This window comes from Lissotriton helveticus, chromosome 7 (assembly GCF_964261635.1).
Source record: "Lissotriton helveticus chromosome 7, aLisHel1.1, whole genome shotgun sequence".
NCBI classification, from domain to species: domain Eukaryota; kingdom Metazoa; phylum Chordata; class Amphibia; order Caudata; family Salamandridae; genus Lissotriton; species Lissotriton helveticus.
Window position 1 is genome coordinate 593,680,713 of NC_136068.1, and position 25,243 is coordinate 593,705,955.

The following is a 25,243-nucleotide window of genomic DNA, read 5'->3' on the forward strand; positions in this document are numbered from 1 at the left end:
GTTACTTAAGAGCATCGATCAAACATATGCCTTACCCTCTGATTTTTATTTTTGTGTGTTCTGCCGTTCTGTGGCTGTTGCTGTGTATTTGTTTCTATGGCAGGAGAAGAATGACCCATTTCCGGTTTTACTCGACACCTATTAGAGAAGGGCATATTTGTCTGGAGCTTGATAAAGCAGTACGCTAAATTATTAATACAGATTTATGTCTTGGGGCGTATAAATGTCCTTCTTGGCTGCATGAAAAGACCATTTAGATCTGGCAAAAGAGTGCACCACTCAAACAGTGGTAAATGGAATAAAAGTGACAAAATGTAGTATAAGAAAGGATTTAAGCCATTGAAAGCACTAACCAATGATAAACCAATAGCGTTAGTGACGGAGAACCAATGACTGCCTCACAATGTGATCTTCCACAAGAGGGTGCTTTCTGACCCTTTACTGTATACTGTGCACACAAATACCCACACACACTGGCTCCCAGTGAGACAAGGGGCCCTTTTTAAGCTCTTCAGTCTTGTTCATAAATCTCTTGCTGGTAATGGTCCACTTTATACGATAGAAGCATGTTCCTTACTTAACTAGAAGGAATCTTGGATCTAAGGATCAATTTTTGCTTTGCCGCCGCCGCATCCGTACTGCGAGACACGGCGGAAGGTCGCTTTCCTATCTGGCTCCTCATCACTGGAACAAACTTCTTTTTCCTAGACACTCCTGCTTACATTTTACCAACTTAAAAAAACTTTTAAAGAACCTGGCAATTTTGAATGATTGTCTTGCCTAGAACCTTATAGAGCACCGGGATACTCTTTCGGGAGTGAGTCGCTTGTGCTATCCTAAATTCTTTTTGACATAACATAACACACCAGGAAAGGAAGACTAGTGACTCCGCGGATGCACTGCAGCTACTTTGAACCATCCGTCTTGTGTGCCCTCACTTAACAGAAAAGAAGGGACAAACCTCTCCCCATTCCATAATGAGATACAGTGCATTGCAAGTGAGCAGGCCACATACAAGCAACTTTGCATTCCCGGCCACCCAAAATGGCACTGAAACAATTTTTAGAGCTGGTGGCAGGCCACAAGCCTCAATCATGGAGGATTCAAAACTCATGGGCTTCCAAATCTAAAAAAAATAATGGATGCGCAAAAACCTTAGCGGGTCGTATGTTTTAGGATGGAGTGGTATAGGAAGAGATTTGGTGACCCGCTTGGTCATTTTTGGAAATAAGGCCCAGTGATGCCTTGTGGAGCAGATATTCCAAATTTAAATGGCTGCACTGAGTCATACGTGTTGTACACTGGTGCGCTGTCATGCACGGTGAACACACTTAATTGAAAGTATGTCTTGATACTGATAATAAATTACAAGAAGCAACCATTGTCCAGCCTCCTCAAAGTAGCTTGAAGAACAGCCAAGTCCTAATGCTTTTCAAAACTTATGGGTTTTAAAGACAGATCTGATAGTCATGAATTCATCTTTTACTCCCATTTTCCACAGTCCCCCATGCATTATTCCTCTGTGGTTAAAAAAACACATCTTTTATATTCCAATCAGAAACATTGTGTTCTCAGTTCGAACTTCAGACGCGCAGCAAATTTACGCGACCGCCAAATATCTTTTTCCATCTGAAAAAAACTGAGCCGCAGAATAATAACAAACAATAATAACAATGGTAAAAATAATAGCTTGTTTTATATGCACTGCTTAATACCGTGGTATTGCCGTTTCCAAGCGCGGTAAATAGCCAGTATCTTTACCCAATTTAATGGCGCGGCAGATGTAGTGTCCATCAAAACTATAACGTCAGGAGAATTAATGAGCATCAGGAACATTGTTATGGGGATAAAATGGCCGAACGCCTCAAGGAATAATGTGCCATGGATAATACTGTAATCCGAACACCATGTACCCAGTTAAAATAATGCCCTTTAGTACTGAGCAATGGGATAATGTCCTTCAATTTTCTGTGCCAGGGGACATTGCTCCACAGAATTCTAGGGGCAGCCATTGCAGCATATTACTGAGCTATGGAAGAGGCTCCTGAAATAGGCTCTTCTCAGGTGACTCACACTTCATGAAAGGATATGCAATATGTATATTAAGACGTCATTTGTAGGGCCTGAAAGCTTTCAGATTGGCATATTCAAGAGTATTATTTTTAGATTCTGCCTTTTCTTCGTAGCCGCCTCGGCCAGGGTCGGACTGGCCTATCGGGCAATCGGGCTGCGCCCGACGGGCTAGTGTGACGAGTCTGTGTGTGAGTCCTTTTTTAGGTGTGTGTGGGCCTGTTTTGTAGTCTGGTGGCTAGTCTTTATGGTTGATTTCCCTGATATTAAAACAAACGTTGTCTGCAGCAAGCTCAAGACCATACAGTCTTTCAGCCCTTTCACAAAACACTTATACAGCATCGCTTTACAAGCTATCATCACTGCCCCAATTTGCAAACAAGGGCCACTTTTTTTGCTTTCTAATCTACTAATGGGGGCCACTTTTATTTTGGTGCCCAGGCCTGTTTCTGTCACAGTCCAACCATGGTCTAGGCACAGATAAAATGGGCAGACTCTGCAAGTTTCAGCACCGTGGCCATTTGATGTGTTTTTGTTCTTTTTTGGAACCATGCCTAGAATTGGTGATATCTCCACGCTATGAGCTTTTCTCTTACAATTGGTTGGAGTCCTCCAGAGACCTGTTGTTGGTAACACCAACCTTCACTCTGAGCATTGTTGTGGATCTTAGCCAGACTCACTTCAAATTGTGTTCTTGCTAACAACCCTCACCTGGAGAGCTCTGCTCTTGCTAGCACAGTCTCCCATATTTCTGCAGGGGCGGCGCCCCCGTTATGGTGAAGGAGCATCGCCCCACTGCTGAAACCATGAGACGCATGTAAAATAAAATAATAATAAAGCAGTTATTAAAACTCCTTTATTACCATTTTATTTTACTCCGTAGCCAAGCCGCAGCCTTGACGGTGGGCCCAGTAGGGGGATCGGTGGGCTCAGGGCACGGCCGGCCAAACCAACATGCGCACTTGGATATCTCCAGGCTGTTGCTTGGAGATATCAGCAGGGTTTAGGAGCACTAGCTCCCTGTCCCTGCTGGAGCATGGAACCAGCCAGCTCTGCCCAAGCGCTACGCTTCTCTCATGCTGGATAATACCAGCATGAGAGTAGCACCTGGATTGGCTCAGAGGACTATGAGAGCCTGTGTGAACATTGTTGGAGCAGAAGAGATGGCAGACATCAGGCTGCAGGTGAGTTTTGTTTTTCTTGAATTTTCTCCAGCGCTGCCTCACCAATTTCCTGCGCTAGCGGCGGCCACTGTATTTCTGCTCTTGCCAAGACAGTCTCTTATATTTCTGCTCTTGATAGTACAGCCCTACTCAGAGATCAGCTATTAATAATGTCTACGGTTCATCCACGTTATTGATAATACCCGGAGTGACTCAAAACTCTGCTCTTAGTAATCCACCGTTAACCCATTTACTGCGGCCATTATTTCGGCTCAGTGGGGGCGTTCGACAGAGTGGGCGGGGCCGTGTCGGCCGTTGAACGTTCGCAGCACCAGCCAGGTAGTGCTCCGAAAGTTCAACGGCCGACGACAACCTCAATGGGGTTAACACCCAACCTTGATCAGAGCTTAGCTCTGTGTTATTGACAATAGCTCTGGATAACAACTCATCCTCCACCTGATTGACTAGAGGCCTCATTTAGAGTTGGCACTTGCAAGGCAGATGCTCCTCTACTGCTCTGCGTCACTTAGATTTTGGGTAAGTACGTGGTTTTCTCTAGTGGAGCATCAGCTGGCTCCGACAGATGAAACCGTTAACCTGGCAGTCTGCCCACCACTGGGCCGCCAGGTCCCTGTGTCAGTCACCAAGCACTTTTTAGGGTGGAGAGACTGTCACTAATTACCCTTCCGGTGTCCACCATGCAACTCATACATTGGCACAGAATTTCAGGAACGATAGACCCTCCGCCGCAGGACCACTGTTTTTGTGATGGGCTGAAACAAATTCTTGCTTTAGGGGCTTAGTCAAGTAAAACAAAAAAAAACGTTGTCTAGTAGGGCCAAAAAACATGGCGCCCGTTCTGCAAATGGTGCTGCCTTCAGTGCATCCACCGTACTATAAGGGGTGTCAATATGCAGCCAAACGAATGAGTGGTGTGTAATGGGTTGTTCTCTGGACTTAAATACAATTTAACTTTGACTAACTTTAAAACACCTGTTATTGGTGCAGAAAGAAAACACAGATTCCATTTTCTTTTTTGACTTTCCTTCAGGCCCTCTTGTAGGAGAGTAGGGTCTGCTTTCCTATGGTCACCCCACTTATTTGCTTTTTGCTTCACTGGTTTTCGACTGAGATGTGGCTGTGGGCCTGCTAATCAGACCCCCAGCCCGGCTGTTCTCTCTCTAAATTCACACCATGTACTTTAGGTACATCACCAATTGGGATTTGGGTCACTCTTATGAGTCCCTGTACAGTGTACCATAGGTACCCAGGGCATAGGTGCTACCAAGGCCTACCAGGGGCTGCAGCATACCTTTTGCCACACCTGGCTGGCCATCCAAACTGACACAACTGGCTGATAACTCAGCTGGGGCAAGGTTGTGTAATCACCCCTTGCTTAGATACAGTATTCCTATATCTAACCTTATATCTAGACACATATACACCTATAAGTCACTCCTATGGCAGGCCTTAACAATCCTGAAGGTAGAGTGCTTGGTTTTATGTGATATGGTGCTCTAGCATGAGCTGATTCTGTCTGCAGCTTTCGGAACCATGTCCTTATAGCCGTTCTAGGATATTGCCATACCATATACTGTTAAGTGCATTATGAACCTCGCGGTTAAATGCTAACTTTGGTTTGACTTTATCAAAACATGTCGTGTAAGGTGTCATACACTTTGGAATACTACCCCCTCACCAGTTCTGGCCACGGAGGTAGCATTCCACCCTTCTAGAGGGAGAAAACATGTTGTTCCTACTAATCCCGGTTAAAGTTAACCAGAGCCTCAGCATCACAAAATGGATGCTGCTGCCACAGACACAAGTCTGACCTCCTGCTGCTGGGAGTCCTTCCAGCGAGGGAGGCTTGGACAATAGGTTTCCTGTCTTGGGAGGTGCTAGCACCACCCCAGACAGGCCATATTGTATTGGGGCAGGGAGGGCTGAATGAAATGAGACACTGCCTGGGGCACACAAGGTGTCCCATGCATAGTCCAGTTCAAACCGGTGCTGGGGCACTCCAGCCCCAGCTCTGGCGCGAAACTGGACAAAGGGAAAGGGGTGTAACCACCCCCTTCCTGGGTCCCACCCATAGGAGGGACCTAGCAGGTAATTCAGCCCCTACATTTGGTATATAGGTAGGAGCTGAGTCCCAAGACTTTAGATTTATCCTGACTGAAACTCTGGACCTTCGACGATCTACTTTGCAAGAAACGACTGAAGAATCTCCCTTGTGGTCAAGGAGTGACCACCCTGCACAAGCAGGCACCATCAAGCGATCAACGGGTTGCTTTGTCGATGCTCCTGCCGGAGCCTGAGCACAGAGCCTAACAAGACCCGGACTTCCAGACATCCAACAGCCCAATCCACAGTCACAGCAGTGCTGAGACCCGTGGAGGCGACGAGAGACGTGGGACCGGCCATCTTGGAAAGGCCAGCGAATTGCTCTCCGTACAACTTCTGAGGCACCCTCGAAGTTGTGCATTGGGGATGGAGAAGCCCCAGCCCCGAGCACCAACTGCACCGAAGATCAGCCCTCCACACTCCACGAGTTCTGCGAGGGACCCTTCTGCATTTTCCTGCTCGACGCGTCTGTCCGGTCACTTGCCCCTTGGCTAGTGGCCTCTGTGACGACGACAACCTTTGATTTACACCGCTGGTCTGGTTGCTGGCCCTTGCTCCCCTGAAAAGGAGCAGCCCATCAGACCTTGCTGGTCTGATTAAGAAGCCATCTTCCTTTTCTGCATGGGTTGCCTTTGCCAAGGATTCTTGACTCCAATCCGGAAGCCGACACTGCCGACAGCTAAATGCTTTGTGGGACAGTCTGTGCCCAGCTCCTGTTTGTTGTCAACACCTCCTGCTCCACGTGGCTGCAGAGACAAGCTTCATGACATCACCTGATCGCATCCCGACATTGCCTGGTTCCTTCCTGGTTCCATCCTGGTCACTGGCTAGTGACCCGGACTCTGTCCCCTCTGCTTTCAGGTACTCTTCATCCTCGATCTGCCCTTGGATCCAACCGGACTCTTCTCTCCTGGTCGCCTGCAGCATCTTTCTCCAAGGCTCCATAGGAATCAGCGACGAAACCCAACACACTTTGACACCTATGCACCCGCTTCCTGTGGGTGTGGTAACGCGAGTATTTCGGTACTCCTGTGGGTATTGACAATCCTAGTGTCCTAGTTTCAAGTAGCTTTTCCCTAGTCCATCCGGAAGTGTCCTAAAAGAACTATTTTCCAATTCTTTCGTTCCCATTCTAACTCTATGGTAACTCGTGTGCGTGTAAAGACACTACACGCGCATCCCGTGGGCCTCCTGCTCCCTATCCTTTGGTAGTACAGTGTAGCCCCAGCGATTCTCCAGGCCCTAGGCCTTTCCTTTGTTCATGACGTGGTTCTTATACCACTATTTTAGTATATGGTTCAAAGTGCCCCTAGGGCATTACTGTATTTTGTGCAACTTATTGTATTTTAATTAAGTATCTTGTTATGTGCTGGTGCCTCTGACCTCATAAAGAGTTCAGAGGATTGTGTTAGAAATAAATACATATATATTTTGATATACAACCTGTGTGGTGTCCTTTCACTTGGTATTAAGGGGATTGCATATGGTAAAACAGCTGGCTTCGCATGCCCTCTTGAGTTTAGCCTAAGACTGCTTTGTCCATGCTACCACTAGGATAGTTGGTCTATAAGGTTGACTTTACAACCATCACCATAAGGGTTGTTTGGACTGGTGCAAGGTGCTCACTAGAATAGTGAACATCATATACCAGGCCAACTTCTCACACCTCTGGATCCACCTGCTGTACCCTTTATTCTATACACGGCTAACAGGCCCTTATCTTGCTCTTTCTTGACTCTGGCTCCCTTGCAGCATCTCTGCCTCAACCTCAGTCACTAGCATTGTCATGGATTAAAACCTGCAAGGTGCTTGCTTCAGTCAGCCATATTTCCCAAGTGTTCTAAGTCTTCATGTCAGAATTATAACTAGAACTCCCAGAAGGGGGCAGATGTGAGTATACTTTCACATATATAAGGGCCCTGTTCATTTTTAGGTTCCTTTTTTTATTTTTATAAAGATATATTTATACTATGCATATTTGCCTTCCTCATGCATTGGTCAGCTGTAGTCTCACTCATATTATGCTTCTCCCACAACAGCATACAGCATGATGCATAGAGTCAGACCACTTTAGGTACTGGCTTACCTGACAGTGAGTGACAGCATTTTGCTCTTACACAATATGCACACATAAGTAGTCTTCTTCATTGCCGGTGACTACTAGTGCAATGGTGATATATTTTGTCTTTCAGGCAATGCTTGTTTTCATACAATGCGTGCCTTCAAACAAACAACATTCACACACAAAATAAGCCTTGGCAAAGCAAAGTGGGACCAGCCAATGCCAGACCCATTGTTTTTTTGCCAGTGCTTGTTTACGAGTGTTGTGATATATTATCAGGATTTACAAGGTGCAATATGGCCACGATTGAGGCCTCTTGGTGCTAATCAGTGATCTGTGTAAAGAGCAAGCGGAGGGACTATGGGAGCATAAGTCTGCCTTTAACTGCTCTCTGAAGTAAGGGTTGTCCGGGATCATGGTTTGTAACTCGACAACGCTGTCGTTTTTTAGTAACGGCACCGGGACAGTAAAGGCTGTACGAACCCATCTAGATGAAGCTCAGAATCAGGCAAAAGAGCTTGTCTGATGATCTAGGACAAAAAAGTTGAATCCAGCAAATCCCAAATGCCAGCCAGAACTTGTCACAGGCCATGTTGGAAATACAGAGGACTTTGAAGATAACGCTCTTTGAGAGCCGGTGAGGGCTCTTTAAGGTTTGGATGTCTGATTTTTTCTTTGTTGATGTCCTGGTGTGAACAGGAATGGTTGTGCTTTGAAATGTCGGAATCCGCTTTAAGAACTCAGGGGCTCTTAGATGGCATTTCCATAAGCACTTCTTGATGCCAACCCCAATGAGGAAAGGGCAAAAAAAAAACATCCTTGGATTATTTTGAGATGATAGAAACCTTGCTTGATCAAGCCATCAGGTGTGAGGGGAGGTTTGGAGACTGAGGAGAGACCCATATGAAGGCAGACTACAAGTGTTTTTAGTATCACCTAGATGGGTGAGTGGGGTTGACATAGATTTTCAAGGCTTGTGACCGCCTCGTCTGTCTCTATCTATCTATCTATCTATCTATCTATCTATCTATCTATCTATCTATCTATCTATCTATCTATCTATCTATCTATCTATCTATCTATCTATCTATCTATCTATCTATCTATCTATCTATCTATCTATCTATCTATCTATCTATCTATCTATCCATCCATTGATAATAATCGACGGGAAGTTGTTATTTCATAAACTGTATGAAATAGGGTGCTTTTGAAGGATTTTATTGGTGCTAAAAATCAATATTAAGTTCAGAACAAATATGAAAATTGTAGAGACCAATCAGAGCTACAAACCTATACCTGTTGACGGTCTATGTGTTTGTCAGAAATCAATTAGGTTAGTTCTTGGCATCAGTACAGCCTTGTGAAAGCACGTTTTTTGGAAAGTGAGTGAGAGCAGGGCCGGACTGGGAATCAAAACTGGCCCTGGCAAAGTGCTTGGCTGCCCCTCTGGGGGTGGGGGGTCCGCCGAGCGCTTTGCCGGGCCGGTTTTCGGCCTATTTTGTTACAGGGCGAACCTGGAACAAAAAGGGCCCCCGAGGCCCCAAAACCGGCCCCCACCCGTGCGGTGCACCGGGGGATTGCCCGGTGCCCGCTATGGCCAGTCCGGGCCTGATTGAGAGATTGATGTTTAAAAGTACAAGCTGACGGTTGATAAAAAAAAAGAATTTGCCCATATAACTTTAGCTTGGCCAAACACTTGAACTTTCACAACAGGGTGGAGAAACCATAGTTCTATCAGTGGCGGCTCCTCCGCTAAGGTGAATGAGCGTAGCCTCACCTCCCTGAAGCAGTAAAAGAAAGAAAGAAAAAAAATTATAATATCATGTTATTATCATGTTATTTTGTTCTCCTGCAGCTTTGCTTGAGGGGGTGGGGTGGGGCTACAGAGCAGGGGAGGAGTGGTAGAACCCTCCTAAGTGCGCTATGCCTGTTTGGTCGGCCCTCTCGGTCGCCCAAAACAGTCATGCGCACTTTCCCTGTTTTCCATGCAGGCTGCAATACAGCCTGCATTGAGAACATGCCCATCCCTCCAGCCCTTGGCTGAACGCCAATCCACGGCACACAGCCCAATCACAACGCTAGTACTTCCTGCTTTCTGTTTCCCCCAAGAAGCCAGGAAGAGGACGCAGGAGAGGCAGCAGCAGCAACCGGCCGGAATGTAAGTGATTTTTTTTACCTGATCCCCCACCGCCCTTTTCCCCTCACCCCACCCTACTGCTGTTCCAGGTAGCAGCCGTGGCTGAGTTCTATGCTTCCAGCTTCATCACCCTCTCCTTTAAAGGCTGTGGGTTGTATTGGGCTTGACTGTTACAGCTGGAATGTTTACTCATGCTCTAGGTTCCATCTTGGTGAAGGCATTCCAAGTTGAGTCAGTTGATGCCTGGCTGGCTTGGGACAACCATGCTCTGGTGCACTCAAATAATTCTCTATTTTAATCGAAGTGAAGGCTGTGGCGAGTTTGCTTGGTCCTATGGTGTGGTAGACTTGAGGTAGCTGGATCCTGTGTGTGGAGTCCAGGAATAGATTCTTGGAATTTCAAGTGAGTTTTCCATGAAGGGGCAGAACAGTGTGAGCTGAGAGATTAATAGGATCGATTCCTTGAAACTGCTGTAACCTATATCTTCAGATTAAATAAATCACTTAGAATTGCATGCACGTGCACATGGGGCCATTCACACAGCAAACGAAGAGCTAATCCGAAGAAGAACCCGACATCTTGAACATTTGAGTCAAGCTGATATAACTTTCCTCTTCTACGACTGTAGTGTCATTCCAGACTACTTTTAGCAATTTAGACAAAAAGGAACGGCATTTCCTTAAAGGGCCATTACTTTTAATATAGTAAGTAAACTGTATGAACAGTTCGTTACATACGCACATGCGTGATCCAAACGACACAGGAGAACCGGCATCACACGGGCACCTTCTTGCAGCATTTGAATTGTGGGGAACTCATCATGTTGCTGAAGCTTCTTATGTTTAACGTCAGAGGGATATAACCCGCCTACAAAGTTACGACTTCCACAAGGTCACGCAATGTGACCTACGCGGTGGACATCTTTCATGTTGGCTCTGTTCAGAGAAATCATTGAATATAATTTCAAGGTGCAAGGAACCGTGGAAGAAGAGGATCTTTTTTTGTAAGGGCAACTGAAGTGATTCACTAAAATATTATCGGCACGATTACCGTCTAAATGTAATCTAACAGTTGATACAATTTACGCATTGATGCAAATTGCAGCAGACTATACAAGGTGAGAAAAAAATACCATTTTGCCATAGCTAGGATTGGTTTTCTCAGCCTTCCTGTTTATATGTGCATGTTGGATCCCTATTGTGCCACAGAAGGGTACCTCATTAATTTAAGAGATTATATTGAGTTCACATGACATTTCCAACTGTATTCTTCAACATTGTATTGGTCCATATGCCTCAATGAATTTTGTAGTAGGTAATGGTGAAGAGTGGACAGTGTATTAGTCCAATACCATTTTGAAAAGTGGACACTAAACAATTCCAATACATAAAAAATGAGAATACAGAATTTCAGCATTAGTCCCTCACAACCTTCTTGATTAAGTGTCCAAACCTTCCTTAAGATGGGAGGAGTGGAAGGAGTACTTTTTGAATTACATTGCAGAAATTGACGACAATAACAACTTTCTGCGGATCAAAGGAAAATAATGTCATTATATTCCTTAGCCCCTAAAGGGTTAAAAGTATACAGTCAGATGTTCAAGGCTACAAGTGCGAGAGATATTAATGGGTTTAATGCTGCTACTGTTGATCTTCACAGCTATTTTGCAGCAAATGTGTACCTAGATATTACAATATGCAAATACTTCCAACGTACACAAGGCAAAAATGAAACAGTGAAAGAATATGTGGGAGAGTTAAAAAAAATTAGCAAGAGATTGCAAGTTTGGCTCCATGCATGATGATTTAATAAGAAATCAGGTGGTGATGCATGCAAGCAACTCTGCTATTTCAGAATGTTATGGGTGAGTGGACATTCAGCCTTAGATGATGTGCTTGCCATAGGACGAAAAGTGTACATTTTTTGAAGATGTGCATTTGTGTTCAAACGTGGACAGGAAAAGTGTGAGACACTATGCACATTTAACAGTAAGATTGAGAACAAAACCAAGTATCAACCATTTTAGGAATAAACCAGTGACCAGCATAATATCAATTTTATGAGTTTGAGACAAATTGGTGTTAAATGTTGATGATAAGGCATGTAAAGGTAAACCAGAATGCTGGGTGAGGATCGTGGGTTTCATTCTGGTTCACTCTATAATATTGTTTACAAAGCAATATGGAAAGAAAAGTTAGTTAGCAATGTAGTTGGGACATTTATAGCACCAGACATATACCCCGAGGGTTACAATGAAAAACAAGCATTAGAAATGCAATCGGGCTCGGATTTATTTCAGTTTGAGCTAATGGCATTGTAAATGCCAATGTATTGTTGCTATGTGTTATGGACTGTGTTCATGTGGTGTGTACTGCCAGTGATCTCCTTGTGAGTGTGAGAATATTGCACCGTTACTGCCTGTGATGTCCTTCTTGTGAGTGTGAGAAGCTTGCACCTCTGCTGCCTGTGGTCTCCTTGTGAGTGTAAGAAGCTTGCACTGCTGCTGCCTGTGATGTCGTTCTTGTGAGTGAAAGAAGATTGCACCTCAGCTGCCTGTGGTCTCCTTGTGAGTGTAAGAAGCTTGCACAGCTGCTGCCTGTGATGTCCTACTCACTACTCTACTCTACTCACTACTCTACTCACTACTCTGCACTCACTACTCACTACTCTACTCACTACTCTACTCACTACTCTACTCACTACTCTACTCACTACTCTACTCACTACTCTGCACTCACTACTCTGCACTCACTACTCACTACTCTACTCACTACTCTACTCACTACTCTAATACTCTACTCACTACTCTGCACTCACTACTCACTACTCTACTTTCTACTCACTACTCTACTCACTACTCACTACTCTACTTTCTACTCACTACTCTACTTTCTACTCACTACTCTACTTTCTACTCACTACTCTACTCACTACTCACTACTCTACTCACTACTCACTACTCTACTCACTACTCTACTCACTACTCACTACTCTACTCACTACTCTGCACTCACTACTCACTACTCACTACTCTACTCACTACTCTACTCACTACTCTACTCACTACTCTACTCACTACTCACTACTCTACTCACTACTCTACTCTACTCACTACTCTACTCACTACTCTACTCACTACTCTAATACTCTACTCACTACTCTGCACTCACTACTCACTACTCTACTTTCTACTCACTACTCTACTCACTACTCTACTTTCTACTCACTACTCTACTCACTACTCACTACTCTACTCACTACTCTACTCACTACTCTACTCACTACTCACTACTCTACTCACTACTCTGCACTCACTACTCACTACTCTACTCACTACTCTACTCACTACTCTACTCACTACTCTACTCACTACTCTACTCACTACTCACTACTCTACTCACTACTCTACTCACTACTCACTACTCTACTCACTACTCTACTCACTACTCTACTCACTACTCACTACTCTACTCTACTCACTACTCACTACTCACTACTCTGCACTCACTACTCACTACTCTGCTCACTACTCACTACTCTACTCACTACTCACTACTCTACTCACTACTCACTACTCTACTTTCTACTCACTACTCTACTCACTACTCTACTCACTACTCTACTCACTACTCACTACTCTACTCACTACTCTGCACTCACTACTTTACTCACTACTCTACTCTACTCACCTCACTACTCTACTCACTACTCTACTCACTACTGACTACTCTACTCACTACTCTGCACTCACTACTCACCTCACTACTCTACTCTACTCTACTCTACTCACTACTCTACTCACTACTCTACTCACTACTCTGCACTCAATACTCTACTCACTACTCTACTCACTACTCTACTCACTACTCACTACTCTGCACTCACTACTCACTACTCTGCTCACTACTCACTACTCTACTCACTACTCTACTCACTACTCACTACTCTACTCACTATTTTACTCACTACTCTACTCACCTCACTACTCTACTCACTACTCTACTCACTACTCACTACTCTACTCACTACTCTGCCCTCACTACTCTACTCACTACTACACTACATGGCTCCTTAGCTACTCTCTTCGGGAATGGTTTGGATAAGAAGGTTGCGGTTATTAAAAAGAAAGTGGACAGAACCTCCTTTATTAAGCACAAAATCTGAAAAAATGCAACAGGTGCACACAATAAGTCATAATAACCAGGAGATACTTCATGTCATCATGTCCAATGTATAAGGCAACTGGAATCGAGTTGAAGATGTGTAAAGGGAACATTAGGCCAATTTTCAGAAAGATTTTGTATTAATACCTCTATCTAAAAACAATAACAATACCTAAATATTTTGAAAAAACAGGACATGTTTCGTATGTCAAATTTAGCTCATATTTTCAGGTGCAGTTTCTGATCAGATTCGTTTTTGCAAGCTGTAACTGTTTATTACATTACATTGTAGGGTTAGGGTATCAACATGCCAAATGCCAAAACGGTAGGCGTTGAAAATCACAAGCAAAAATACATATGGTACGACAATCTGTGCCCGCCACAGAGACCAGATGGGTGGCAGGGAATGACAGCAACGTAGAGACGTTTGCAATCAGCACACATACAATGATGAAATTTGACCTCGAACAATATAGTCTATAGGCAAGCCAAACTATTTGATAACAAAACCCAGATTCCTAGAGAATTTTGGCAATATTCTTTGCCTGGGCTATTCAAGCCAGTGAATAGGAAAATCAAGTTGGCCTTTCAGAGTGACTGACAATCCTGCACACAAGTTCCACTGAAAGCCATGTAAATTCATTGTGTATATCCTGGATATCCAACTGTGCCCAACCCTACAATCTACCATGCGTAAATAGGAGGGCAGCCCTAATTACATGGTGCAATGTTTAGTTCTGCAAAATCCCTGGGTATTATCAAAGCTCATCTCAAATCTGTCATCAGTCACCCGTACGACAAGGTTCACTTAACTGACGTTACACTCAAACAAGTCAGGTGTGAGCTGGGAACAACAAATAAAAATTTCAGATGAATAAGCAAACTCACTCCCATTAATCAACACACCCTTGCAAGTGGAAAAAAGACGCCACAGCATTACTGTAAACACACGAGAATACTAGTGTCATTTTACACTGCTCGGTTCCACATTTCTTAATACCGCATGTTCTGGAAAAGCGTAGTTGCAACTCATGCGTTCCCAATAGGTGCCCACACAATCTTTCGTAGAGTTCGACTCTTCGCTAATGGTCATTCACTTGTCAAAGAATCCCATATCCAAAAACAGAATAGAAACAACAAAAAAAATAGATTGCGGTGCACATTTAATTTATTTAACTTTCAGTTACAAAGACTTTTCTACTACAAGTGATTAACTGTTATCCCTGACCCCTCCCGCATTTGCCTGCTCTCCTCGGGAGATCCATACCTTCAACAAGAGCCCACTGCAAGGAACAGGACAGCCATTCGACACAGTCTACGATTTTACAAAGACCCCTCGCGCCTGGAAAAAGATGCCCCGTACAGCGCATGCGGACACTCACTGAAGAGATCAGATGACTTTTTTGTATGCAATGCAATGGTGAACGCGCTCGCACCATCTGGATTGCATTACACGGGCACTCTGACAGCTCCTAATTAAGATTAATAGGTCTGCCGTGCGCGAAACCGCCGAAAATATGCCAAATCGGGCACGCGTACATTACATATAGCCTATCACGTCAACGCTACTAAATAGACAGCACTGCGAAGACGAATCACTACGCAGATGCCATAAAAAACTAAGGAATGTGCCAGCCGGACCCCTTTCTGAATTCTTTTTTTTTTCTAAATACATAAGAGCTCGGAAGCTCCGCCCCCACTTCGTGGTGGCTTAGGCCCGAGCCCTAAAAAGTGATATGATGGGCTACAGATGGTTCACTTGTAATTTAAAAAACAGGCACTAATGAGGAAAATTGTATGCAACTATAAAGGGCCTGTGTGTTTTAGAACGGTTCAACCAGAAATATTAGCACATTGTCAAAAATCCTAACAGCAAGATCACGTTCTTGTAGCTGATGAAGGCATAACTGTGGTGGAACACTAAGGGGCATATTATCAACAACAAGCGATATTTATCGCTAAATAAGCTTAGCGCATCACCGGATTTTATCACAGAGATAACGTGCTATTAGCAACGTTTATCTCTAAATCGATAACATTTCCGGCAATAGCGGCGAAATGCGTGAATATCGCTGGTAATCCAGCGATATTCAGGCATTATTGCTAACAGGGACTTATCCTGAATATCCACCTCCCATTGGATATACAGGCTAAGAACTGGTCTGAGCAGGCATTAGGTTTTGGAGATATTGGCGCTTAGCGCGAATATTTCCATCACTACGCCTGCGTTGTTTATAGGCGATAGCGATGTTAGCGACTGCTTTCAGTCGCTAACAGGTTGGATACGCCCACTTTGCATGTCATTAGCGATAAATATCGCTGACACGCAAAGCGGGCCCCAAACCGCTCGCTATCGCCTACAAGCTGTCGCTAACTGCTGTTAGCGACAGCTTGCTAATAGGGCAATAGAAATTATCATCTCTTATCGCCCGCCTTGATAATATGCCCCTAAGTTTAACAAATTTCCTACGGTTTAAGAGAAGACTTTAGGATTTTTTTGTGGGTTTGAGCATAGAATTATTCTCGAAGGTAATGCTTGCCCCAAAGTACAAAGAAGAGGGTTCCAAAGATTTAGAGACGTTAGTCGTTCTAAAAGTAATTGAGCTTATTGAAAGTTCAGAGTGGATTCTTCCAGCGGACGTAGGATGGTGCAGTAATGGAAAATATCAGTCTGTGTAGATCTGCGCCATCTGAACAACAATATAGTGGTTGACAGATTTCCACTATCAAAAATAAATGAAATGGTAGCAAAATTAAAGGAGCAACATATTTTCAGCGGTTGATAAATTGTCTGCTTATAATTAGGTTTCCTTAGCCCCAGAATCAATTAAACCCATGAATGTATCACCCCAGATGGGTGTTTTTCAATTCAAGCGCATGTCGTTTGGCTTGGCATCAGCTGCTTTGTTTCAACAGTTCATGTTCAATTTGTTTTTCAAAAAAATTATATACTCTTTTGTCAGGACTAAATTCTAATTTTCTGGAGAGGATAGGAATGAACATGACATCAAGTTACAAAGAGGATTTGAGATTCTTGTAATGAAGGGGATGGCAGTGGAATTTTCAAAGTATAGATTTGCAACTAACAGTGTAATGTATTTAGTTCATGACATTTATTTATACAGAGTTTTATATAGCTCAAACTTGACCCGAATCGGGTATCAGAGCGCTTTACATAGCACCAGTTGCTATCATTGATGTGTTTTTAAATCTGTAAACTGTAAGAACATACAATGTGCAAAAGAAATTTACAAAACTATATGTGAAATGATGGTGAATATTACAAATTTTAGGGGTACCTCATACTGATAAGAGTGATGTCATACCAAATCCTTCATTAGTAAGTGCTATCAAGGAAGCTCCTGCACCCACTAGTACGGATTATGTTTGATCATTTTTGGGGATGGTAGAATTTTGTACAAAGTAAATCTCTATATTTGCAGAAAAAATGTATAACATTAGGCAATTGTTAAAAAGGCAAAGAACAAATTTGAGTGGACCTCACATTGTGAGAATGATTTTGAGAGAATCAAACAGGAGACTGCCAATGTATCAGCATTGAAAGGCAGGGAAGTTTTAAGGCATGGTCTAAATGGACTTTGGCCCAGTGCCCCTACCTTTCAAGGGGCACCCTTCTTAAGATTCCTAAACAGTCCCATATTGTCTACAGTTTTACTATAACCAGTATGTTTAGCTTTGTTCTTTTTTCTAAGCCAGCCCAGGTTGCCCAGCCAGCCCAGCCCCTACTTGAGAGATAGTGATGGATAAAGAAAAATACCTACTAAGTTAGTTTCAGCAAGAGCTGTAACCTTTTAAAGTTCACAGGCCCAGCCCAACTGCCCAGGCCTTTGCCTTAATGTGACATGTGCCACTTACTGTGCAGTAAAGATTGGCATTGCATGCTCCCTCTGTGACTGCATCGTCCTTTTCTAGCTGCTCCCAGACCAGTGCAAAGACAGCCTGCTGCCTCCTAACTGCGAGTGCTAGTCCAACGCAGCACTCGCAGCAGTATACAAGGGCACCCAACAGCACCGTATGGCCAAATGATGCTGACGGTATAGACACACCACACATCATGGCTAGAAGGCTTGGTAGGATCACTACTCTTTCTGCTTTAATGGGCCAGTTCAGCTGGAATCCACTTGTGGCAAAGTAAACCCAGAGGGTAACCGTGTAGAGCAACAATATATACTCCCTCCATGACTGAACCGACCATCTGGAGCTGCTGCTGGACTGGTGCGATCACTACCTAGATCCACCGACTCAAAGTCCCTGTTCCTCACAGGAGCTGAGGTTCAGTAAATATAAAAAACACTCTCTGTTTGCACAGGCCCGAAAGGTGAGGCACCAGTTCACTGCCTCACATGCGACAGGCTTGTTCAGACCATTTGTCTTTTGGCTTCTTGGTGTCGGCCAGTCAGAGAGAGATTTTTCAGTAGTTGGGCCCAGATATAGGCTGGTCAAGGAAGACGTTGTTAATGGTTCGACCATTGTCCCTGAGAATGTGAATCAGGAAAATGGATAAAAATGCTGAGTTGCTCCAAGCGGGAGTCCAAATTATAGTTTGGCCCAAAATCCTTAAGATGTCCCAGTTTGAAAGGTAATTAGTTCTGGTGCCAGTAATGATGGTTACGGTGTGGGTTTCACCTATATGGTTAAGTGTGCCGTAGAGTGTGTGATTGCTTATGCTTCCAGAGACCTGTCACCAACAGATAATGATATCCATTTATAGAAAAGGAAGCTTAATCATTTTAGGAGCTTTGTGTGGTGTATGCCAATCACTATTCAATGTGACAATAAACATGTTGTGAAGAAATTAACAACCAAAGGTAAAGTTATTGCTTCATGTAGGATGAACAGATTATCAATGCGGATGCAAGTCTATGTGTACAAAACTGTATATGTACCAGGAAAGAATAATTTGATTACACATTTTTTATCCAGAATCAATCAAATAGGATTTGAGAGCCATGCTTATCACCCCTGAGGGGTATCCAGGCGCTGGGGGGGTAGGGGAGTCCGCATATGTTAGAAGGATTCCAACCAAAGCATTTTGGGAGCCTATTGCAATTGATATCATGGGACCCGAATATACCACAAAATGCATACTTGTGCTTATTGACTTATTTTCAAGATGGCATGTGGTAAAGGTTGTAGAGAAGGTGGATAGTGAAACTGCTTTTTTTTTTTTTTAAATCAAGTATTAATTTTAGAAGGACTTCCAGACACGAGTTTGAGCGAATGTGATGTTCAATTTGACTCAAAAGCTGAGAAAAGTTATTTTGAAAGGTTAGGTGTGATACATAGAACTATTTCCTTGTATAATCCCAGTGGGAAGGTGATGGTTGACAGATTCAACCTCATAATTAAAGGAACAATTCCGTCTGCCATAGCCAGCAACCAGGACTAAGTTACCCTCTTAGGCAAGGCCGCATGAGCTCATAGGTTAACAAACAATGAAGCCACTACCTCCTTTTGTTATTATGAGAGGGAAGAACCCAGGAACCAAATGGAACCCAGAATGGTTGTTTAGTCCTGGATTTGTGGATGGGTCTTTTGAATCTGTTCAAGAGAAGATGAGTAAAAATAAACCAAAAACTAAGAGCTACAGTGACAAGATAAACAGCATTTAGGGACTGAATATCAAAGTTGGTGATTTGGTTCATATAAAGATACAGTGGAAGCTTATTAAAGGTGACCGTCAGTTCTAAGAACCTGAGGAAATGATGGAGGTTTTTGAATAATGTGGTAAGGTTGAACAATGGCAAGGCATGGACCTTAAAAAGAGTTGCCATGGGGTGAAAGGAAGTATTGAAGAATTTTCAGCAGCGTGCTTTTAGTGGATATTTAGCGTTACTGTATGATTTGGATGATTTTGAGATACAGGCAAACCGTGGAAATACCACTAAAAGTATGGATAATAGGGATAGTTATGTTGAATTGTCCACAGAAGAGGAAGTGGTTGGAGTGAAGTTGCAGAAAGAGGTTGTTCCGCGTAGAGGAGCTGGAACACTAAAGGAATTTGAGGAGGACATTCCTCAAATTCATGGAAGTATGTTGAAAGGAGGGATGGAACAGGATCAATTAGATAACAGGGAGATAGGAAACTTCCTAAATGGTTAAAAGATTAGATTTGTGATGGAATATGTATAAATGTTCTTATGAATTGTTGTATATAACTTATTAGTTTGCATAAGGTTTTCTTTTTTTGTTTAAATATGATAACTTAAGGAGGGGGGTTGTAGGCTTGAGGTAGCTGGGCTCTGTGTGTGGAAACCAGGAGTACTTTCCTGGAATAGCAAGTGAGTTTTCCGTGAAGAAGCAGAACAGTGTGGGCTGACAGATTGAGAGGAACGTTTCCTTGGATCTGCTGTAACCTACATCTTAAGATGAAATAAATTACTTGGAACTATCTGCGTCTGTACATTGAGTCAATATCACAACATACGACGATATTTCTTCACATACTCTCGACCTTGATCACATCAAACCTATTCTTGTTTCAGTTCACTAATCACTTCAGCACTCATAGTGCTGGTGGCGCCCCGTGCCACAATCACTTTTGGCGCTCCATGACCAACTCCTCGGATTCTCTCACTACCACCCGGCAAAAGTCCACCTCATCTCTCCAATCATAAGATATTGCTAAACACAGCGCACCCCACCCCTGCAGTCAGCGCCCCCTCCACAGATCAGCGCCCCGTGCGGTTGCACCAGACGCACTGCCCTAAAGCCGGCCCTGTCTGCACTACAGGACTGTTTTAATAGGTTGTGTATGACTGACAGGGTTCTTCCCCTGGTACAGCTTGCCTGTCTGACTAAAATGTTACACTTTTCCCGATTGGCCAGAGTGCCAAGGAGTAGGATCTTACGTTGCACGGACATTGTGAAATTTACCAAAGTAGAAACCCTCTACTAGAATTTCTCTGCTGTTTCCATCCTATATGGAACTCTCTTCCTCCCTCTAGAAAACGTTCTCCAACTGTTTCTGTTCCCTAAAGCCTTGAAGCTCTTCTTGTTTACGGAAGCCTATCCCTACCTAGGTTGATTTGCTTTCTTTCAATGCTTGACATGTTCTTTTCTGCATGTTTTCTTTGGGTTTTTTGTAGTGTCTTAGTTTGTCTCTTATTCCAGTAACTAAATGTGCTTTTCTGTAGTGGTTTATATGTATTGTATCATTATTTCATTTTGTTGCATTGGTGCTTATCATATTTTACAACTGTTGTGCAGCACCTGTGTTTATAAATAAATAAATAGATAATGCCATGGCTAGGAGAAGGAGAAAACATATTTGGGGCCTCATTATATGTAGATTGGTAATCCTGATGGACCGACAACAGGACTTCAGGCCTGATTACGATCTTGACGGACAGAGTTACGCCGTCACAAATGTGATGGATATCCCATCCATCGTATTACCGTTCCATTATATCATATGGCACTTGTAATATGGCAGACGGGATATCCGTCACATTTGTGACGGCTATCCCATCCATCGTATTACAGTTCCATTATATCATATGGCACTTGTAATACGGCGGATGGGATATCCGTCACATTTGTGACGGATATCCCATCCATCGTATTACAATTCCATTATATCATATGGCACTTGTAATATGGCAGACAGGATATCTGGATTATAAATGCCCGGGGGAAACTGGGATCAGGTGTTTTTGTCATCTGCACCACCAGGTGATGTGTCTGGGTGGAACGTCGGGCAAAAATATGCAGAAATTGGCGAGGGAGCACTGGTTCATGCATATGAGAAATGAGCACCCATTATTCCCCAAAAACATACAAGAGAGAGGAATTCACTGTCACCCTCACTTACCAAAACCACTTGCGTTATAGTTGACCGTGATTTGCCCAAAAGGTTCACAAGCCTTTCTGAACAAGAATATCCCACTTATAACGTGCCAAGGGTTGCCGCACTGCACCATAACAGAGCGCGTGGGTTCACTGGTAAGTGCACCATACATGGTGCTAAAGTTATTTGAGCTGCTTCCCCGGTGCCGCATCACAGACAGAAGCTGAGACGCAATGGCCAGTAGCTGGAGACCGTTAGCGCTTCAGAGTTCTTTGGCTCGTGTCACTAATGGATTTGTACCAAATACTGCCACTTCCGACAGCTTTGTCGTGCAGTATACTTCGAAGGAGGGAGTTTCTTTCTACTTGTGAAGCCCAGATTGCTTTGAGATGTTTTCACTGGCCATAGGATGTTGATAAATGTGTGGGTCCTCGTGCCTTTGGGCTTCTGAGCAAAGCTACAAGCTTTGCATTCATCCCCAGTGTGTTTGTGTGTTTCCACAATATTGCCACTATGTGTTCAAGACAGACCTGAACAGTGCTGGGTTTAGGGTTCTCCAGGCCCAAGTACCCTACAGCCCATAGGGAGGCAGATATTCCAGCTCATTTGGTCAAAAATATATCAAAACTTGAACACAACTGAGGTCTCTTCTCTGACCCCCAAAGAAGAACAAACCTCAGCTATCCAGGTAGAACTCATGACCTATGATAGTAGTAGGATACATGTACTGAAAGTATGCATGGCTCTGTGGGGTGGTGAGAGGAGATGTGTCTGGGCCTTAATGAAATCCTCATCTGGTCTTGTTGTGTGCTTTGTCGTTTCAGCCACTGTGAGAAGATGGATAAGACCTGGTAACAATGCAGCACTCCTGCAGCTGGTACAACGACAGCCATTGGCAATACAGGATAATGGACACTGGATCAGTTGGGCTCAACCACCGCGCTACGTCTCGCAACGGCATCATAATCTGGTGTAGACTACAGACGACGCTTCGAAAACCTGCCACATTCTGCCAGCCAACTATTCTTGCCATCTGCCACCACGCTACCTTCAATCAGAACACCCGGACCGCCCTCCAAGGGCTGTCAAGCTCCTGAGTCCATGTGACAACCCTGACTTGAGTAGACAGAATCATTCACCCGGCAAAGCTTCCAGTGAAACTCCCGACAAACCTGAGCCTTCTAGGACCACAGCTGGGTCATCTTAACCACGCCTAGACTTGCTGACCTGAGTCTAGGCTACCAGAAGCACACCGGGACAAAACTGAGCCTGGCAAACCTGGGCCATTTGAGAAACACCTGGCCTACCTTACCTCACCAAACGGGCTTCCAGAGCTGCACACGAGCTGATTGAGCCATGCCCGGGGCATCGGCGATCAATATAGGCAGTACCAGCAGAATTCATTTTACCTGAGCCACAACGTACATTGGCGACCCGAGAGTCTGAGCCACACACGGGCTACCTGAGCCATACTTGGGTCAACTCAAGCATACAAACGGCCACCTGCGCCATACCTGGGCTACATTAGATACTGCTGGTCTCTCTGCTCCACATCTGGGCTAACTGAACAGCTCTCTGAACTGCACCCTGGATCCAGAGTAGGGCGAAAGGGATCATCTAGCAGAGACATAAACACGTGAAAGTGGGACGGTAGAGTAAGAAGTGGAAGAAGGGGCTAAATAAAGGGGGTGAGAGAAAAGAACAGAGGGAGCAGCAGGGAGTGAAGCAGTCAGGATAAGGGAGTTAAGGAAGGCACGAACACAAAAGTAAATCAAAGGAAGGGAAGAAAGGTTTGAGAGAGCGAAGAAAAGACAGCAGAAAAGGAAAGGGGAAAGGTGGGATTGCGAAGGAATCAGCTTGAATAATGAGAGAAAGTTGATAAAGTAAAAAAGAGCACAAAAGTAAAAGGAACAAAGAGTAGTGTTGAAGAGAGAGAGAAAGGTGCAGAGAGACAAAGGAGAGAAGAAGGAGGTATTAAAAGAAGGAGAGTGAGATCAAGGGGCAGATGGAAGTTCTCCAACCGAGCACGCTGGGCGGCTTTGTAGACTTAAGTCCCTCATAGCCAAGTGCGTTGTGGTCAGTGCCCGAGAGTAGGAAGGGGGAGGAGAGACCTGCAGACAGGAATCCCCTCCCCCTTACTTCTAGCCCCATCTTTTGATCATTTCCAAGGTCTTCAAGTTCCTTTAAAAACCCTCAGTGGACCTCAGGCCTCCCAGGGAGGGTCTTTCTTTCCTCTTGCCCCACTCCATAGATTCCCCCACTGGTGCTTAATTTAGTAATCCTCAGTTGGTTGGAAATATTTATACCCAGTCGCGTGTGCCTCTGGAGATCAGGCCAGACTAGGGGCTCTCACCATGGGGATGTCCCAGGGTACATACACCTTCCTCACCTGCTTTGCTGCCTTCTGGCTTATCTGGGGCCTCATTGTGCTACTATGCTGCCTGTGCAGCTTTGTCCGCAGGCGGGTCAAGCGGAGACGGGAGGAGCGACTACGGGAGCAGACAATGCGCACCGTAGAGATGGAGCCGCTGGAGTACGAGGAGTACGTTAGCAGCCCAAGGATCCCTGTGCACCACCGGATGCGCAGCGAGCCACCACCTGCACCACCAATAGTACAGACCAGACCATGGTCCAGCAGGACTGGTAAGTAGCATGGGAGTTGGCATGCAATTCAAGCAAGGGCAAGGTAAGGGGTGGTAAAGGAGTGGAATGGGGCAAGGCCATAGCCAAGACTACATGTTTTGTGGGGGGAATGCGTTCTTATAGCTTGTCTTGTTTTAGCAACCAATAATGTATTATAAGAGTAGGAAAGGCAGTAAATTAGACTTCTGGGGCATGATTCATATGATGCTTAAGATGTCACTCAAAATGTCCATCTTTGAACACTTTAGTGTTTTAAGCAGGGGGCAAGCAGCACATTTGCAACACTTATTGTGGCCATGACTGGAGGGACGTATCTACAGACCGGTCACGTACATTACTGGGCTTTTGAAAAGCAAGCAGAGGGTTTTCATGTGACCATCTCATTCTTTACCATCTGCAACTTCTTCAAATTAATGTTTTCAATGGGTTACTCATGCTTTCAGACCAGTCTTTCAGCACATTTTTCTTTCTTTTTGACTTAAATATTGTCGGTCAAAGAACCCTGCCCTATTCATAGAGTTGGCGCCTTGAGGGCCTTCTATCTGGGATACTTTGCACTGAAACATCTAATTCCACCTACCATGCAAAAACTGTCCAAAATATAAAGTTCTCCTACAAACTTCTGAGTTGATGGCAACAGGCATCAGAGATTGTGTCTTGTCAGTTTCAAACAGTGTTTAATTTGAAGAAAAAAAAATAAGTGCCAGGGCTCTAGTTATGAGGCAGCTTGCACCAGCCCATTTCTCCCGTAAGCTACAACCTAAAACAGAACCAACTACTAACAATGAAAGTGGGGAGAGGATGTGGTGTAATGGGCAGAACTGCTGACTTCGACCAGGTTTGAGTTTTGGTGTCGGCTCAACACCCTGTGATTCTGGGCAAATCGCTTAATCTCCCTGTAAATGAATGTGTTCTTAACTGGTGCTCATGAAAAGCGCTGGTGTTGATGATTAAGTGCCGCTGCTGAGCACCAGAAACCACCGGCTCAAATTAAGCACAGGTTTCAGATACAGTTGTGTGTAGAGGGCCCTACCAGGATGACTAACACTCAAATCCAAAAATGGTCCG

At 44.2% G+C, this 25,243-nt stretch overlaps 1 protein-coding gene across 1 annotated transcript in view; it reads left to right on the top strand.

The window, feature by feature from the left end:
• The window catches only part of GRK6 (G protein-coupled receptor kinase 6), a 697,925-nt gene extending 674,045 nt beyond the window's left edge, over nt 1–23,880 (top strand). Inside the window, exon 16 of the mRNA XM_078652755.1 lies at nt 22,357–23,880. Within this exon, the coding sequence (XP_078508881.1) occupies nt 22,357–22,365 (9 nt within the window). The 3' untranslated portion in view covers nt 22,366–23,880. The remainder of the gene's footprint in view (nt 1–22,356) is intronic.
• The last annotated feature ends 1,363 nt before the right edge of the window (nt 23,881–25,243 follow it).